The 20,236-nt window shown below is 39.4% G+C and overlaps 1 protein-coding gene across 4 annotated transcripts in view; it reads right to left on the bottom strand.

Annotated features, from left to right (window-relative positions):
* DNAJB6 (DnaJ heat shock protein family (Hsp40) member B6) overlaps positions 1 to 20,236 on the bottom strand; it is a 94,405-nt gene that overhangs the window by 5,876 nt on the left and 68,293 nt on the right. For all 4 annotated transcript variants that reach the window (XM_070726453.1, XM_070726450.1, XM_070726454.1 and 1 more), the window contains exon 9: positions 515 to 709. In XM_070726453.1, the coding sequence (XP_070582554.1) occupies positions 515 to 709 (195 nt within the window). The remainder of the gene's footprint in view (positions 1 to 514; positions 710 to 20,236) is intronic.

The raw sequence follows: 20,236 nt of genomic DNA, 5'->3' as shown, positions 1-20,236 counted from the left end.
AAATACCAAGCAGGGTACTCTGCATCTCAACCCTTCAGCAGAGTTGTAAGTTTGCAAAAGAAAATATAAAGATGCACGTGAGCCTTCCATGAAAAGTTCTGATTGCAGGTGAACAATTTAAAAGTAACGGAAGAAAATACGACAGACACTCCTACACTCCAAAACTCGAGATTATTCAATAATTGCCAAGCCTGAATATGAAGCCAGACAAAATTCCAATTAACAGGCAGAAGATGCAGCTTAGCTCTTCATAGATATGGGTCAGAGGGACTGGATTTTTACCTGGGCATTTTTCACAAGGGGAGGGATGGGTCGCAAAATATTTTGCAGCCTCTCTGAAAGCAGAGGACTGAAAGAATGCACATGAAATGCTAGCTCTAAATCAGGACGCAGCCCCATGGTTTCCTTCGCTTCTTCTCTTTCAGTTTCGCTCTATTACTCGAATCTATCCCCCCTGGTTTTCCCACCAGTTCCCGTTTATTTACGTGCTTCTCATGCCCTGTTTTGTGCACACCTGAGGAATAAAAGGGGCTCTCCCAGTTGGTCATCACCGAGTCGTCGTCCTCATCGCTATTACAGTGAAAGACATGCTTGGGGTAGGTAGTAGGCTTCAGGGACTTTGAAGAACGGACATTAGCCGGCTGGAAAGGTAAGGCATTTTGTCCTCTGCGGGTGCATTCTGCTGCAAAAACTTCTTCATTGGGGACACCTGAAGAAGGGAAGAAAAAAAAACCATTCAAGACAGGAAGGAGATGACCAAGTAGGTGAGGTTTACATGTCATGGAAAATAAAAGCAAAGCAAAGCAGCATCTAAGCAGGGGGTTTCTGGGGTCTGGTCAAAACACCATCTAAGACATGGCCATAGGGTGCGGTCACAAAGTTTGAGAGGCATTGAACATAAACAAGACTTGATCGAACCATCATCTTGATCACCAATGATATCACCTGATTTTTTGGGACACTTCCGCATCCAGGTCTGTAATCCGAAGTTGGGTTGGAAGTTGAAAGGAGAAAATCACTTCAGGGGGTTTTTTGTGTGTGTTTCTTCAGTTTCTTCATGTGTAACCCAGCAGTATTTCTCTGTGTTAAGACACCACCCAACTCACAGTGCCTAGAAACTACACTGGTGGTATTTGGAACAACGGGGAGGAAATTGAGATAGGGAAAACACTGGAGGGTGACTCCTGATGAAGTTTCCTATGAGCACACAATAATAGTGATGAATCAAATGGTGGAATCACCATGATTCATCTAGATGCCCAGTTCCTTCAAAAAAGTGTGTATACCAATGAAAAGGTATAATATAAACCACAGACAGGCAGCCACAGTCTGAAAACAGGATCCAAGTGGAATTATAAAACCCATATGAAAAAAGAAATCATCTTAAAATTTACAAGTTGTGATGTGCCAGGTAGTTCAGATATACACCCAATACTCTGAAATACTAGGAATAGTTTAACAATGGTGTCTTTTTCTAAAAAGAAAAAGGTTTTTTTAAAAAGAAAAGATGGTCAGAGACTTACTAGTGATGAAGAGCCAACTGTAGTAGAGCAAAAGAAAAGATTAAAAAACTAATGCAAACAGATAAGATGGGTGGAAAGAACCAAAGAATCCTTTATGATTCCCTGTGATTTTATGAGACAAGATTTCACAGCAGGCAAGAATTGCAGTAGCTGTATCAGACTTCTCAGCTATATATCTCTAACCTGCTACCTATTATTTAGATTTTATAATCTAGGCTCAGTTTCTTGTGAAGCTACTGAACTGATACTATCCTTCAATCTGAGAAATCCATAAACTCCTGAATCCAATTCTGGGTACCCTGTTATTGTAATGAGTCAGAAGGGGCAGTAGGTAAAGAGTCAGAATTCCAGATATTGTACATATAGAATTTGTAACCAACTAGGACAGACTATTTATGGGAAAACTATTACAAAACAAACAACAACAACAACAACAAATAATAATAATTAATATTTGTTATAATGAAGAAGAAACATCATAGAGTGATTGATTTAGTGGTGAAATCCATTTATTTTTTTACTATCGATTCTGTGGGGATGGCTTAGTAGACATGGCGTGGCTTGGTGGGCGTGGCAGGGGAAGGATACTGCAAAATCTCCATTCCCATCCCATTCTGGGGCCAGCCAGATGTAGCATTTCCCACTTCTCTGAACTATTCAAAATTTCTGCTAACGGTTCTCCAGAACCTGTTGGATTTCATCCCTGGACTAAGCGTGACTTCAGTAGTTATCTAGTCAAGCTCCCTGCTAAGTACAATATCACTGTATCATTGACAAATGACAGCTATTGTCTGAAGATCTCTAGCAAAGTAAAGCTTTCCACTTCTTATGCCAACCTGATTCATCAGTTGACCACCTGCACAATTTGGAAACGTCTTCTGACATCTAGTATGAACCTACATCTTTGTAGAGTTAAAACACTAGGTCTGATCCTGCCTTCTGATACTTGAAAGCTGTTGTTTTCTTTGGATTTCATATAGAAAATACTGATAAAAAAATTTGAGATCAAATAAAGCACCATATATTCCAAAGATTTATGAATGTATCATTCTTTGAACTATGTTCTAAACTAAATAGAACAAATCAAATAGGCTAAAAAATAGAGCATTAAACTACTAAAGAAACATTTTAGAAATTGAAAGAGCTGTTAGACCTCGAGTACATGGCTGGGCTCATGTTCTTAACCACACCTAATAATACTCATTAAGCATAGTGTCATTCCAGGTGGTGCCAAATTACGTGCATGTTTTCTTTGCTGGATCATGAATCAGCTGCTTAGGATGGTGAGGAGGCAGGAGTTAATAACTAGGAAGCACAGCAAAGACAAGTGGTTACTGTATAGCGTTAAAAAATAAAAACCATTTCAAGATGAAAACAAGTTTTCAAAACCTTTAGCTTAAGCAACAGTGCTTTTGGGCCCTAACATTAAAAATGGAGAGACACCAAGAGATGTCAGTTACTTAGCTCAAATGAAACCCTTTGGTCAAATGCAAAAGATGTGTTAGTCTTAATTTTGATTGGTTTAATTCTGATCCTGAAAGCCACATATTTTCCCCCAGGCTATTTTCTCTCACTTTTCAGTTCTAATACAATTAAATTCAAAACAAATACAATGGCAAAGACTACAAATTCATGAACAGAAGAATATTCTACAGCAGGGCTTTCCAACCTTGGCCACTTAAAGGCTTGTAGAGTTCAGTTCCCAGAATTTTTCAGTCAGGCCTACTGGCTGGGGAATTCTAGGAGTTGAAGTCCACAAATCTTAAAGTGCCCAAGGTTGGAGACCTTTTTCTACAGCATCCTTTCCCTTGAATTGATTTTTAGTAATGATACTTCCTCCCCTGCCAACCAGAGAGCTTTAGGGAAAAGGGGGGGGGAGGGGATCCCTCTATCTTGGAAGAGCTGTGAAATTCTTCCTTTTAAGATTTTGTGGAAAGAGAAACTAATATTTAGTTTACAATCTCTTACTTCCTGGAAACTGACTAACTTTTGAGTGTCGTAAGAGAGGAAGGATGTATCTCATTTAGCATAAAAGGCAAATCAGAGGTTATGAACTTTACAATGGGAACAGCAAATTTATCTCTAGAATGAGTTGTTATCCTTCCTAATCATACTGTTTTTCTAAATCGACTAAATTGATGTATCATCATCATTAAATTGAACTATTATTCACCTCCCCTTTTTCTTTTATGCTCTATGTATTTTAATGTTTCTTCCTGAAATTTAATGAATTTTTTTAAAGTTACCCTTTGCCTCAATAATTTTGCTACTATAATCTTGCCAGCAAAATGTGTGAGACTTGCAAAATAGTCTATTTTCCAATTTATAAAACCTGTTTTATTTATTATTGAATATGGATTATTTTAAAATGTTAGCAATACTCTTTGTATGTTAAAGCATGCTAATTTACAAGGAGTACATCTTACACATGCCTTCTTATAGAAGCTTGCCTCTAGAAGTTTGTTTGTTTGTTCATTCATTCATTCATTCATTCATTCATTCATTCATTGGACTTATACGCTGCCTTTCTCCGAGGACTCAGGGCGGCTTACAACGTATAAAAATACAAAATACAGAAACAGATTTAAAAAGTCCCATATTAAATAATCTAAAAAATCCAATTAATAATAATCTAAAGGACTCATTAAAAAAAACCCATACACTCACTCTCACATTCATTCATGCCAAATTAACGGCGGGAGCAAAATGTTAAAACTCAAGTTGTGGGTGGCTCCAACACTGGAAGTTTTTAATTTTTAAAAAAGTGGTTGATAACCAATGATCTAAAATGGTATAAAGCAGGAGTGTCAAACTCAAGGTCCGGGAGCCCAACTTGTGCCTCTGCAAGTGAAAACAGAGCTTGGGAGGTCTGCCTACAGCCCGCTCTGTTTTTGCTGGCAGAGGGTTGCACGAGGGCATCCCAGTCAAAAATGGACCTCAGGAGCCCATTTTCTCTGGCAGAGCGTTCAGGCCACCACAGGTGCTCCTGACACGCGTGACACTGAGCTGGCCATGCCCGTTCCACCACCTTGAGGTCAAACACAACCCTGATGCAGCCCTCAGTGAAATTGAGTTTGACATCCCTGGTATAGAGTTTCCTCTTTGAGCAGGGGGTCGGACTAGAACAGTGTTTTTCAACCAGTGTGCCGTGGCACACTAGTGTGCCGCGAGACATGGTCAGGTGTGCCGCAAAGCTCAGAGAGAAAGAAAGCAAGAGAGAGAGAAAGCAAGAGAGAAAGCAAGCAAGAGAGAGAAAGAAAGAGAGAGAAAGAGTGAGAGAGAGAAAAATAACTAGAGAGAAAGAAAGCAAGAGAGAGAGAGAGAAAGAACGAGAAAGAAAGAGAGAGAGAGAAAAAGAGAAATAAAGCAAGAGAGAGAGAGAGAGAAAGACATAGAGGGATGTAGGGAGAGAGAGAGAAAGAGAGCAAAAAAGAGGAAGGAAGGAAGAGAAAGAAAGAGGGATGGAGAGAGAGAGAAAGAAAGAGGAAGGAAAGGAGAGAAAGAGGGAGGGAGAAAGAAATAGAGTGAAGGGGAGGAAGAGAGATAATTTTTTTGTCCAAACTTTTCTTAGCCGCCCCCCCCCCCCCTCTGCTCAATGTGCCCCAGGGTTTCGTAAATGTAAAAAATGTGCCGCGGCTCAAAAAAGGTTGAAAATCACTGGACTAGAAGGCCTCCAAACAGCAAATGTTTTTTGCCCCCATATCACCCTGAAATTAAAATACAGAGCAGCATTGACTTTATTCCTTTTTACCCCAATTAAAAGATTAGAACTCAAGGCAACAGAAAGTATTAACATTAAAACTGGTTGTTTCTTTCGTCAAGTTCTAATTGTCCAACTTAATTGTAGAATGGCTTAAAAAGACAATTTTGAACAAACTGACGGGTTCACGACAGATCTCGGGATTGTTTCTAAATAATTGGGTGTTGTCATTGTTTCCATGTTATTTCTTCAGTGCGGTGGAAAATTCTCTTGGTTACGAATTTATTAAGAATGGAATTTCTAAATCAAATCAGTGCAGAAGATAAGGTTAACTCAAGAAGCATCAAGGAATGCTCAATTTATGCTCCAATTTTGTGATATCCATGAACTACCGGTATGTGTTTTTTCTCTGGAAACACCACAGTGAAGATCACAGGGGAAGTCCCTGTGATCCATGATTCTTCAACCTGCTCCACAAGCAGCGAACAATGAACCACAGTCAACGCAGAGTAATTACTCATTTCCTATAGTGAAGGTTTAGGTCTACAGTATAAGATGGTGATGGGCACTATATGCTGAACGTGCTATTACCATAATAAAAGGGCCCACATTTATATGTTTTTACTTTCATGAACTAACTTTGAGAGGCTACTTTTCATATTTCTCAGAAGTTCAATACTAGCTTTTAAAAAAATTATTCTATTCTATTAACAGCCAATAGAGCTTTTGTTTTTAATCCAAATGACCATATTACAGTGATCCCTCGATTTTCGCGGTCTCGATTCTCGCGAAACGCTATACCACGGTTTTTCAAAAAATAATAATTTAAAAATACTCCACGGTTTTTTTTCTATTCCACGGTTTTTCCCACCCGATGACGTCATACGTCATCACCAAGAGTCACTTCTCTGTCTCTTTCTCTCCTGTCATTCTCTGCTTCAATCATTTTCTCATTTCTCTTCTTTTCTCCCCTTTTTTCTATCATTTCTCTCTCTCTTCCTTCCACTCTTCTCTCTCTCTCTTTCTTCCTCTCTCTCACTCTCTTCCTTCCTCATCTCTTTCTTTCTTTCCTTCTCTCTCTTTCTCTATCTCTCCCCCTCTTGCTCTCTCTCTTTTTCTCACTTTCCCTCTCTCGTGCACCCACCAGCCTCCGGAGAATGCCTGTCCCACCTCTCTTGCAGCAGAGGAGAAAGAGAGGTGGAGCGGGCAGGCGAAAGGACGAGCGGCAGGCGGGCGAACGTACAAACGGCGAGCGGGCAAACGGACGAGTGGCAAGCGGCGGGCGGGCGAACGGACAAGCGGCGAGCGGGCGAACGGACGAGCGGCGAGCGGCAGGCGGGCGAACGGACAAGCGGCGAGCGGGCGAACGGACAAGCGGCGAGCGGGCGAACGGACAAGCGGCAGGCGGGCGAACGGACAAGCGGCGAGCGGGCGAATGGCAAGCGGGCGAACGGACAAGCGGCGAGCGGGCGAACGGACAAGCGGCAAGCGGCGGGCGGGCGAACGGACAAGCGGGCGAACGGACAAGCGGCGAGCGGCGGGCGAACAGACGAGCGGCGAGATGTTTATTTTATTTATTTAGATAGATATGTATTAGTTGCACTTTCGTCGCTCCCTGGCTCCACCATCTGCACATGCGCGGCCATGGAAAAAGGGTGCGCATGCGCAGATGGTGTTTTTACTTCCGCACCACTATATCGCGGATAATCGATTTTCGCGGGAGGTCTTGGAATGCAACCCCCGCGAAAATCGAGGGATCACTGTATATTCCTTATTGTATTAGTCAGTGTTCTGTGAGATAACATGCTTTCTAGCCACTGGATGGCAACATTGCACAATGAAAAAAGATCAACAGAGAAACCATCTATCAATATTTGGAGCAATATATTTCTAGTGTTTTCTGAACAAAGGTGTGTTGATAAGATAGTACCTTGTTGTCTAAAGATGCCAAATTCAAATGCTGGCAGTTCTACACTTCAGAAGCAGTATTCTGTTCAAATCAAATCTATACTGCACATCCTTTTAAAATAAAATGTATTAAGCACACAACTTTAATTGTCATATTTGGGCTGCTAAGGCCTCAACGTGACTTTTATTTTTAGCCTTCTATGTGTTGCAGTAATATCCTGCTCAAGTGCCATTATAAAAGGATTAAAAAAAAAAAAAAGGCTGGATGTTAACAATGACAACTAAACAGAATTTCCATATTCGGATAGAAGGTTTCTATTCCCCAATGTCTTTCACATATAAACTCCAAAAATTCCTAACAGATCACAAGGCCCTGCCTTCTTTGGAAAGCACCAGCTCAGTTGCAAATGGGTAGAGCTATATCCCGTCTATTTCTGAGTTAGCCAAAAATGTCCAAGAACTATTGGAGACAAGACTCCTGCACTAGACAGTAAGAATGAACAAAGGGTTTCTTGCATTTTAGGGAAGTGATTGTGCTATTTATTTATTACATTTGTATGTCATCCATCTCACCAGAGGCAGCTCTAGGCCGTTTACGCAATGTTCAGTACCGTGTATAATTAGCCTGAGATTTGCTAAGCTTAATTGGCAGGATTTACCCTGGGCAGAACTGTTCCACGCTTTCGTACAAAGCAGGCTGCGCCATGACTGACTTAAATGAGCTTAATAATATATCTACACTTGCTGTAAGCTTTTGGTGGGATAAGGTCATTTGCCTTTCCATGTTCTTTCACATTTTAGTATCTTAATAGTTAACCAAGAGCATGGGAGGATATAAAAACAAAGCCCACTCCACTTTGCAGGATTTAGTCTAGAATTTAGTAAGCTTAGATAGGAGAAAGCATTTGCTTCTGTTAGGAGATAATATATGTAGCTCTATTGAATTACGTGATCCTTGGTGCTCTCTGAGCTTGGCTGTTTTCTTGCAGATGTCTCATTACCCAACTAGATAATATAATCGGTGCTAGAAGGGGGCAGAGGTTTGTGGTTTATATATTATGGCTATTTAAACAGAGAGCACTGTTGATGTTACCTAGTTGGGTAATGAAATGTCTGCAAGAAAATAACCAAGCTCAACCAGAACCGTGGACCCTATAGTACAGTATATGTTTCTGTAAACATACACACTTGGCATGGCATGTACTCTATCAAGGTAGTTGGACGAGAAGATATCCAATTGTCAAATATACCTCGAAGGCACAGATGATTTTTCAGTATAGATTCACTACCTACATACACCTTGAGAAGAATAAGCTTATATATTGTGATAGTACAAAAACTATGAATTCTAATACCACATAAGTATCAAGATTCCCATAGAATACTCCAGGCTTAGGGTGTGTGGTTGAAGTAAGACAAGAGATTGTAATTTCTGGAGTGAAATAGCAAAGGAATCATCTTAACACAAGGTGTGATGGATGTTTTCCCTCTGTGTGGCAACATCCTGTTTCACACCTTGATCTGAGCTGGACCACATGAATCATATCAGAAGTAGAATGAGGGGGTGAGTTATTTTATTTTGATAAGCATTCAAATGCACTCATTAGCAAGCAAATGAATTTCAAGAACACTTCATATGTTATTGCTAATGCAAGCAACTATTACTTCAGTAGTTATTTAAAAGGGGTGCAAGATTCCATTATATTGACCATAAATTATATGTTACAAACCTCATTCTTAATAGTCCTGATGCCACTCTTCACTGCCAAGATAACTAAACGTGTCACTATCTTAATATTTTATAGTACAACATTGAAGAGTCTGAGTATCTTAAAATTAACAATATTGCTTAAATTATGGCTGAAGATTATGATCCAGAAACATTTATGTGGCACTAGCTTCATTAGTCTTTATGATGTTATAATTTAAAGACATACTTTTATTTACTGACTGCATGTTTTATAGACTTCTGAGAAAAAATAATCGTATAGTATTTATCACTGCATTTTGTACACATAAAAACAATATATATTCTTATTGTTCAGCAATATACATGTATATTTTTTCTTGCCCAAGAATCATCTTCAATTTTCCCTCTGCCAAGCTCCCAAGGTTGTAATTTATAAGTGTATTCTTTTTATTTTATCTGTTAATATGCCCCCTCTCCTCATTCTACTCTCACAGCAATTAGAGGGAGATACCAAATAATCTCCAATACAGAAAACTAAGATTGGTTAGAGAAAGTCTAATATTGGTGCTTCAAAATCAGTATATCAAATCACAGATTGGGATTAGTATTACTTGGTGAAATTAACAATATTTCAAGGCTGTGTCCAAAATGAAAACTAATAGTTTAATAAACTGGCTCCAATTAATGGATGAAGAAGATGATTTTTGAGAAAGAGAGAAAATTAATGAAAATAAGCATTAAGTTTTGCTCCAAAATATTCTACAAGGAAAAGTTCAACAATATACAGATAATTCTTTATTTACAATTATAATTTACCCATTAAATTTTAATATTTTTGTGACATTGTTAAGCGAATGCTGCAGTTGTTAAGCAAACCAATGGTTCCCTATGAGAAGTAAGTACAGTATCAGTTTTGGGCAAAATTATTATAAACCGTGGTCATGTGACTACAGGATGGTCATGTGACTACAGAATGTTTATACTGTAGTCAGGATATTGCAAATGGCTGCAAATGCAGCTATACTGGCAAGTGCCTGAAGTTCAGGTATGTGACCCCGGGGGGGGGGGGCATTTGGAACTTCGAATCTGGATCATAAGTACCCCTCCCAGATAGGTCTTCTGGAAGGAGAAACTGTGGGATAATTATGCAATTATGTTGTGGTCAAATTACAGTCAAGGATAACTCAGGACATCTGAGTCTTCAAGTTCCATTCACAACCAAAATTACAGTAAGGAGCAAACACCTTAGATCATGGGACAGAAACTAATGGATGATGCCTAGCAAAATGTTTTTTCGGGAATATACTGAACCGTTAAACAGTGAAGATGTTTTTCAAGGTTTCTATAGTTCAATTTTAGAAAAAGAACCTGATTTTAACAATCAAGATTCATTTTGGAACACTGAACAGCAAATATTTGAGACTTTATTTGGCCTTTCTATTCTTTTTACAGCACACAAATAATCTTCACTATTCTGGCAGAAATCGTGATGCTTTATGTCCCAGGCACCACAGACCTAGAGGACTATGCAGGAGTGAGTATGTGTATTGAGTAGAAATGTGCTATGTTTATTATTTCCATGGAAAGCAGAAATTTGTGTTTCATCCCTTTCCTACTTACACCAAATAAGAAGGAAAATAAAAGCACTAGAACAGGCCCTATCCATCTCCTAAACCAGTGTTTTTCAACCAGTGTGCCGCGGCACACTAGTGTGCCGTGAGACATAGTCAGGTGTGCCGCGAAGCTCAGAGAGAGAAAGAAAGCAAGAGAGAGAGAAAGAAAGCAAGAGAGAGAGACAAAAAAAGCGAGAGAGAAAGAGCGAGCGAGAGAGAAAGAGAACAAGAGAGAAAGAAAGCAAGAGAGAGAGAACAAGAGAAAGAAAGAGAGAGAAAGAAAGGGAGGGAAGGAGAGAGAGAGAAAGACATAGAGGGAGGTAGAGAGGGAAAGAGAAAGAGAGCAAAAAAGAGAGGAAGGAAGGAAGAGAAAGAGGGAGAGAGAAATAGAGCAAAAGGGAGGAAGAGAGAGAATTTTTTGTCCAAACTTTTTTTAGCTCTCCCCCCCCCCGCCCCGCTCAATGTGCCCCAGGGTTTTGTAAATGTAAAAAATGTGCCGCGGCTCAAAAAAGGTTGAAAATCACTGTCCTAAACAATAATAAGGTGAGTTCAGGCAAGTGAATGTAAAGGCCAGTGTACACTTTACTATCATTCTGGCATTATTTCCTCTCCTGCCTCTTTTAATTTCTTTTAGATTTTAAATCTGAGGTGAAAGATGTCCTTCTAATATGGGATGTTTTGACAAACATAAGTTTTTTGTTTTTATAAAAAAATTCCAAGTCCAACATGTGCAAATACCCATTTTGTGCTCTTAGCAACAATACAATAATAGTAGTGGTAATAGTAGCAGAAGGCGTAGTAGTAGGTTATTGACTAATTAGTCTTGAGACCTTATTGATAAAATAAAATATAGTACATAATATAATTTCAGAATAAAGTGGGATAAGAGGAAATAAAGTGATAAAATATAAATATATTAGTACAATCCCCCTTATAGGACTCCCCAATTTGTTCTATGTATCAGGTTCATAGGACCACTGCTTGAACAATACTTATCAGTCTACTTACAGTATGTACAGTAGATTAGAGCCCAGAAAGAAATACAATAATCTGTAATTCAGTTCCCTTTGGGCTGTTTTTTTCCAACAGAGAGTATAAATTTAAAGGGGCATATAAATAATAGATTAACAATGCCTGAGCAATATTTCCAATGGCTGGGATATTGGATGTGAAAATCCTCTTGTGATATGGCAAGTAATGCAAGTGGCCACATTTGCCCTTGGAGTCCAATAACTCAAATCTTGCTCTAAGCAACAGAACAGATCAGAAAGCAGGATGTATTCTATCTAGCCTTCACACTACTGTATAGTCAATAGCTATTGAGCTTTTTTTTTTCTGGTGCACTTTAGATGCTGTCATCTAGCTTGGCTTGGGAGACAATGCTCATTTGAGAAACCAGGGTGAAAATGTAACAACCAATTAAGTCAAAATAGTAGGGCCTTATTTTGGGCAAGTCTGTTAGAAGGAGATAGAAAATATATAGGGTTCTTTGGATCGGTTGTAACTATATTTGGGAAGAAATGGGAAGACCACCTTCTAAAATTTGTCAGCTGGTTCCTTCTTTCTACTGTAAGAGCCACTTCCCTCTCAGGCACAAAATCTGTCTGAAATTCCAACAAAACCCACTAAACACATCTGAAATTACAAACAAGGCAACATTTCAAAAATGCATTTGCTTTAAAAAAAAACACTACTATTTTATTTACAAAGAACTGCACACAAGGACAAAAATTTCCTGACCAAAACGTAGAAAGTGAAGCAATCTAAGAAACATCTTTGGAATGTTTGAAAAGCTAGGAGGTTTATAATTGCTTTTTAAAAGGCAGTGGTCATTTGTTAAAATAATCTTAAATACTGGAATTTATCCCTTGGAGAATCTGTGTAACATATTCACTATTGCGATATAAAATGTAAACAAATGATTTTAGTAGAGATTCTGGTGGATTATAAATGGTGGACTCCCATTTTGGGTAGCTATTCTTTCTTTAGAAATAACTAATCAATTTTAGGATTAGCTGTTGCTGTTATTGTTGTTTCAGCTTAATTATTGTTAAACATTTTTCCCCCTGGACTTTGAAAGGGAAAATTTCTTTTCACTTTCTACATCGGTGGTGGGGAGTTCTCTTTGGGACAAATGGAGAAAAAATGGGGGGCGGGCGGGAATAAGCTCCTCCCCCATTTATCCCCCCCCCCAATATCTCCGTGAGTGGGACAAAGGTGATTTAAGATATCCTCATCCCACAAGTATATCAGTGCAGTAAAATTATGAAGTGTATCCTGATCAGATTATTTACTTCTGTTTATTGGCAGTTTGGTTTGCATTGCACCCTGATCCATCACAGTTTTCTGTAATGTTTCATGCATCTCTATAAATGACAGCACTACAGTTCTTACCCAAGATCAATCCACTAGAACCCAAAACACAATGGAAAGAAACTCCCAAAACAAAGATCAGAAAAAATCCTGTAGAACTGAAGAGAAGAGAGAAGAATCCATGAGAAAGTTCTTTTTCATTCAAGGATTTGGGTATCACAGAGGACATATTTTAAAGCTAAGGATCAACAAGACAAAGAGGGACCTCATTAAAGGCACCAGAGAAGAGAGTTTGCATGAGAATTTGAAGGCCACAAGAAAAAATAGGACAGTCGCATATTTTTCTCTTTCTGCTCTGTATAGATGTTGTTTATTATTCTGGTTCCTTTAAGTCATTAACAGCTCAGAATATAATAAGTAGGGTTTTATCACCGACTACATGATTATTTTGCTCAACATAAGGTACTCGTTCAGATAAGTTACTATATTTCCTGTTTGAGGAAGATTACTTAACGTCAACATCAGAAGAAAACTATGGACCTTGGAGTGAGATGAATAGCATTTTATTATGTTTTCCTTTTGAAAAATTATATATAAGATACTATGCCATTTCTTCTATATACCCCGGACCAAAAATATATGTATATCAACATTTTTCCATAAGTTTCTAAAACTTATATTTCACCCCCTTGCTACTTAGCATTGTCTACTCTAAACCTTGCCTTAGTTAAATCTCTGTTAAATTCCATTAGAAACCAAGATATGATTGGATGAAAAATATCCAAGCAATTTCCAAGTGCTGTTTCAGTTATTTGTTTTTTCTTAATTTTATAATTTACTCCAGTCCTCCATTTAAGAAGTACATTTTCATTTAATTTATAATGGATAAGATTATACATTGTCTTTGTCATACTCAGTAATACATAGTCAAGATTATACATTGTCATTTTATCACAGACGACATGATTATTTTGCTCAAGGTAAGGTACTAACTAGTTCAGGTAGGCTACTATATTTCCTGTTTGAGGAAGATTACCTAATGTCAACATCAGTAGAAAACTATGGATCTTGCAGTGAGGTGAATAGCATTTTATTATGTTTTCCTTTTGAGAAATCATATGTAAGTTACTGTGACATTTCTTCTATATACCCCAAACCAAAGATTATATGTAAGATATTGTGTACAGTATTGCATATTTTATATGTTGTGAGCCGCCCCGAATCCTCGGAGAAGAGCAGCATAGAAATCCAATTAATAATAATATTACTACTACTACTACTACTACTACTACTAATAATAATAATAATAATACTGTAATAATAATAATATGTACATCAACATTTTTTCATGTTTCTAAAAATTATACTCCACTCACTTGCCATTTAGCATCTCTGTTAAATTCCATTAGAAACTAAGATGATTGGATGAAAAATATCCAAGCAATTTTCAAGTGCTGTTTCAGTTATTTATTTTTTCTTAATTATATAATTTACTCCAGTCCTTCATTTAAGAAGTTTAAAACAGTATATTTTCATTTAATTTATAATGGATACGATTAGACATTGTCTCTGTCATACTCAGTAATACATAGTCAAGATTATACATTGTCAGGTCCAGCCCAAGAACATCATAGAAGAATGAAGTGTAATTCTTTACTTGCTTACATCTAATAGTTAAATTTCTGTTAAATTCCATTAGAAACCAGATTAAAGATTGCCAGATTAAAGCTTCATCTCACCACAATAGATATATCCTGGGAAATTTAGGGAGTGCCTATGCTAATTCTCTTCCTGTCTCCTATTCAGCTATTGTCTCATTTGACACCTCTGAATTTTCTCCCTCATTCCTGGGGAAACAGCCACTTCTCTATACAGTAGAACCCCGACTTACGAGACTAATTGGTTCCGGAAGGAGGCTCGTAAGTCGGAACGCTCGTATGACGAAACATTGTTTCCCATAGGAAACAATGTAAAGTCAATTAATCCGTGCAACAACAAAAAAAACCGCTGCCGCCGAACGCGGAAGTTAGCGTTCGGCTTCAGGAGACAGCTGCGAAGCGGCGCAGGTGTTTTAAAACGTCGCAGCCGGCCTGGGGGGTTCGGGGGGTTCCCCCCGAGCCCCCCAGGCCGGCTGCGACGTTTTAAAACACGCGCGCCGCTTCGCAGCTGTCTCTTGAAGCCGGACGCTAACTTCCGCGTTCGGCTTCAGGAGACAGCTCCTTGGCGCTCGTATCCCGCGTGTTTTAAAAGGTTGCAGCCGGCCTGGGGGGCTCGGGGGGGTGCTGGCAAGCCCCCCAGGCCGGCTGCAACCTTTTAAAACACGCGCGCCGCTTCGCAGCTGTCTCCTGAAGCCGAACGCTAACTTCCGCGTTCGGCTTCAGGAGACAGCTCCTTGGCGCTCGTATCCCGCGTGTTTTAAAAGGTTGCAGCCGGCCTGGGGGGCTCGGGGGGGTGCTGGCAAGCCCCCCAGGCCGGCTGCAACCTTTTAAAACACGCGCGCCGCTTCGCAGCTGTCTCCTGAAGCCGAACGCTAACTTCCGCGTTCGGCTTCAGGAGACAGCTCCTTGGCGCTCGTATCCCGCGTGTTTTAAAAGGTTGCAGCCGGCCTGGGGGGCTCGGGGGGGGTGCTGGCAAGCCCCCCAGGCCGGCTGCAACCTTTTAAAACACGCGCGCCGCTTCGCAGCTGTCTCCTGAAGCCGAACGCTAACTTCCGCGTTCGGCTTCAGGAGACAGCTGCGAAGCGGCGCTCGTATCCCGAATGTGACAGCTCCTTGGCGCTCATATCCCGAATGTGAGCTCGGGAGGCGAACAAAAATGTCGCTCCCCTTCCAGCTCTTATCTCGAGTAGCTCGTAAGTAGAGCTGCTCGTATGTCGAGGTTCCACTGTAATACATAATTCCACCTTTCCCTTTGTAGGCACTATCCTTCGCAAACCTAATACTAAGATGTAATGTGGCTTGTTTAGTTTTGACTTAATGGGATGGATGAACCCACCAATTGAGGCTTCTAACATGATTTTTGGCTTAGATTTGTGAGATATTGTTTAATAACACCATTTATTCAACTATGAATAAATGCCAAAGTTTAGCAGGATGTGTGAACTGAGCCAAAGACTCTGATATGGGGTCTGGCAAGATTCAACCTCAGCAAATTTAAAATGTGTAGCCTTTGACAGCATGTTGGCTGGGGAATTCTGGGAGTTGACATTAACAGGTCATAGAGTTGTCAAGGTTGATAAAACTGCCTTTATAGATTATGCTGAAATATGAGTGTATCAAATTTATCGAAGAGCTATGGAGAAGAGGCTGTGAGCTGCAGTTATAATATACAAGTGAATACAATGTTCCCTCGATTTTCACGGGTTCGAACTTCGCGAAAAGTCTATACCACGGTTTTTCAAAAATATTAATTAAAAAAATACTTTGCGTTTTCCCCCCCCATACCACGGTTTTTCCCACCCAATGACGTCATATGTCATCACCAAACTTATGTCCACCTTTAATAAATATTTTTTTAAATAAACTTTAATAAAGAAACATGGTGAGTAATAATCTAAATGGTTGCTAAGGGAATGGGAAATTGCAATTTAGGAGTTTAATGTGTTAAGGAATGGCTTGTGATACTGTTCATAGCCAAAAATAGTGTATTTACTTCCACATCTCTACTTTGCGGAAATTCAACTTTTGCGGGCGGTCTCGGAACGCATCCCCCGCGAAAATCGAGGGAACACTATAGCAAATGCATTATAATTTCTGTGCCAGGTCTCAATTCTCACAAACTTTAGGAAGTTTCAATAATTGCATTCTTCTTTCCTTTTCAAACCAGCTCATAGTAGTCTTACAACTGCATGCAATATTAAGATACTTTGAAGATAATTCCCCCTCTTCCTAAGATATTTTTTTCCTCCCCTCTTAGCAAATATGGACCTTAAACAGTTCTTCTAAAAATACTTTTTTCCAAGCTTAGCTTAATCATGGAGGAGGAATCCATAAACTTACAATGTTAATCATGAAGAAGGAATCCATATGAAGGAGGCTTCACAGTTAGAGAATCAGTGTTAGTCTGTAATAAACAGCATTTGGTAGCTTAACTCCACTAAACAAAAAAACCTTGACAGCCTGTTCCTGCACTCTGCTAGAGGCTCCTATTTTTGGAAGATTTGATCTGGCAAGCCTAAACCTCAGACAAACTATTTTGAAACCAAGCTAACACTTAACAGTTGAAGAATGCTTAATAGTTTGCCAAACAAAAGAAGTGCTGGACTAATAAATAGACCTTAGCAAGATACAGTCTCCCAAAGGTCTCTACTGTCAAAAGAAGTTTCATTTCAGCATGCTCACGCGTTAAAATGATTGTACCAACACGAACAAAGCAAAACAAACACAGTGCTTGTAATTCTAAAAAAAATAATTCATTTTCAGGTCCCTGCCCTGCTTTGTAGCCATGTAGGACAGAAACAGTAAATCCTTGTACTACCTGAAGAATATTAATTCCCACATTATGTCAATTGTGTCCCACCAAAGTGAGCATATATTTTTAAAAAGAATGAGTGACGTAGTCCTAGTGGACAAGGACAATCTCTGGTAGGAATGGATAGATGTGATCAGATGGATTCTCATCCATTAAAAAGAATTTTCCTCTACTTGAACGCTAAAAATGTGCAGTCCTGGGGAACAGAACATCATTCCTTATCTCCCACTGTCATGAATGTGCTGTAGAAATACAACATATATAAAAACACTCCGCCCTGGCAATTCCTTCCCCCCAAAAAGAGAAATAGACTTATTTCCATACGTTTTCAGGCTAGAGTCAATCAAATGAAAAATTAGCAATTGACTTGCAAACATTTCGTCACCATTCAAGGAGACATTGTCAGTGCGTTTTGAGTTGTGCCAAAATACAATGCCTACTTGAATGATGACGAAACGTTTGCAGCCAAACTACCAATCTCAGAAAGCAAATCAACAGCTTAATCACCAAGCCGAGCTACTAAAATTCAAACACATCAAATGAAAAATTAGCCTATCAGTTCATTCTAGACCAGAGCTAGTCCTCAACTTATGAGCATTCATTTAATTATCATTCTAAATTACAACAGCGCTGAAAAACAGTGACGTACAACGAAGTCCTTGCACTTAGGACTGTCACAGTGTTCCTATGGTCACATGATTAAAATTTGAGCACCTGGCAACTAGTATGTATTCATGACAGTTGCAATATCCCAAGCTTACCTGATTGTCACCTATGAATTTCCTAGGTGGCTTCCAACAAGCTAAGTCAATATAAACCGGATTTGCTTAATGACCATGTGATTACCGTGACCATGAAAAACCAGAAAGTTCAGTTGCCTCTTGGAAAAATCCTTATAGAGCAGGGGTGTCAAATTCTATTTCAGAGTTGTCTTTGACTTCTGGGGCAGCAGGGGAGGCATGGCCAGCAACATCACTCACATCGGGGGTGCCTGTGGTAGCCTGAGCACTCTGCGAACAAAAATGGGCTCCCAGGCTCCGTTTTCACTTATGATGGCCTCCTGCAACCCTCTGCAAGCAAAATCAGAGCTCAGGAGGGCTGCCTGCAGCCCTTGCAAGTTCCATCTCCGCTGGCAGAGACACTACGGGCCAGTCCTTCACTATTTCCAGGGCAGCCCCACAGGTTGGATCTAAGCGCCCCATAGGCCGGACCCCGACCCCAGGCCTTGAGTGTGACATGCCTGTTATAAGGAGAGGGTTACGCATTAAGACTCTGTCACCATTTCACACATCATTCTAAACTAATAGCAGACTTTGTGGCTCAGTATTATGAGTGAATGTAATTAACAGTAAGAGAGGTTTCTAATAGTTTACAGAGATGCAGTGTGATTGTTAAGTAACTGCCATGTGAAAAAACAGATCTGTTTCCAATTCAACAACTATCTCTAAAATGATGACAGTGCAGTATTCCTAAGATCAATTCGAATGTGATTGCACCTAGCCTATATTCCTGGATTCCCGTAGTGATAGTCTGTTGGAAAATGCTCAACATAACTTATTTGTGAGGAATACTAAAACTTATTTCCAGTTAGAACATGATTTCAAATAAATATATATTGCTGTTCTGAGCCGCTCTGAGTCTACGGAGAGGGGCGGCATACAAATCTAATAAATAAATAAAATTAATAAATATTTTAGAGGCTATATTATGCTACATACCCCAGGATTTGATACTCAAAAAACCTACTCTGAGCCTAAAGAAATATAGCTAGTACCAGACTTCCAGTTCTTTAAAAACCAGGATGAAATAAGAGTAGAGGAAAAAAAAGTGATCTGCCTCAAAAAACTGCTGGAATATGTGTTCAAGAACTTGATTCCTTCCTTCCATCAGCATCCATTATCTCAGCTGCTGATGTTTCATGATACTGGCCCAGTAGGAACTGTGTAGAAATATTTAGCTTTGAGGTACCCACTCCTATTGTGCAGATCATGACTATTCCCCAGAAAAGATGGCCTTCTATTGACGATAAAGTATAATTGTGTGATAATTGTGACACTTCCAGGCCTCCAAGGGCACTGCTTCGCTTATCTTTAAATTTTATTGATTTATTTGATATAAATATGTCATGAATCATGTAGAAACCATGCACTGGGAGCCTCAATCTAAAAGTGAAGGAGTGCTTTATTAAGACTGGTTTATTATGCCAAGGACTGCAAAGCGGAAACTTATTTTAATGCAAAAAATCTCTGGTAAGTCAAATGTAAAATAATTAAATAAATTTACTGGTTTTTGGTTGGCTTCACCATAAATTCTATGTATTTTCTTACCTTCTGGAATTAAGTAGATGAGTGACAAAGTACCCTTTAATGGCAACATATACAGAGATCTTTTCGTTTTCCAGCCTATGACACCTAAAACTTTAGTGATCTGCAGAATGATACAAGGTTGTCACTAAAGGATGGGACCAAGTGGATTCAGCCCATTTCAAAATACAGTGGTACCTCTACCTAAGGAAGCCTCTACTTAACGAACTTTTCTAGATAAGAACCGGGTGTTCAAGATTTTTTTGCCTCTTCTCAAGAACCATTTTCCACTTACAAACCTGAGCCTCTGAAACTGTAACAGGAAAAGGCAGGGAGAAGCCTCTGTGGGGCCTCTCTAGGAATCTCCTGGGAGGAAACAGGGCCAGGAAAGGCAGGAGGAAGCTTCCATGGGGCCTCTCAAAGAATCTCCTGCAAGGAAACAGAGCCTCCACCCTCCCTGTAGTTTTCCCAATCGCACCCATTATTTGCTTTTACATTGATTCCTATGGGAAAAATTGCTTCTTCTTACAAACTTTTCTTCTTATGAACCTGGTCATGGAACGAATTAAATTCGTAAGTAGAGGTACCACTGTAATTGTTTAGGCTTCCAGGGTTATGAACAGTACGAACTGAAAACCTGGCACCCCTGCTTCTGACCTTATTTTTGCATCTTGAAGTCAAAGATCACACATCTACTGTATTTTTCAGAGTATAAG

The sequence above is a fragment of the Erythrolamprus reginae genome, chromosome Z (assembly GCF_031021105.1).
Source record: "Erythrolamprus reginae isolate rEryReg1 chromosome Z, rEryReg1.hap1, whole genome shotgun sequence".
NCBI classification, from domain to species: Eukaryota; Metazoa; Chordata; class Lepidosauria; order Squamata; family Dipsadidae; genus Erythrolamprus; species Erythrolamprus reginae.
This window is presented reverse-complemented; position numbering and strand designations above follow the sequence as displayed.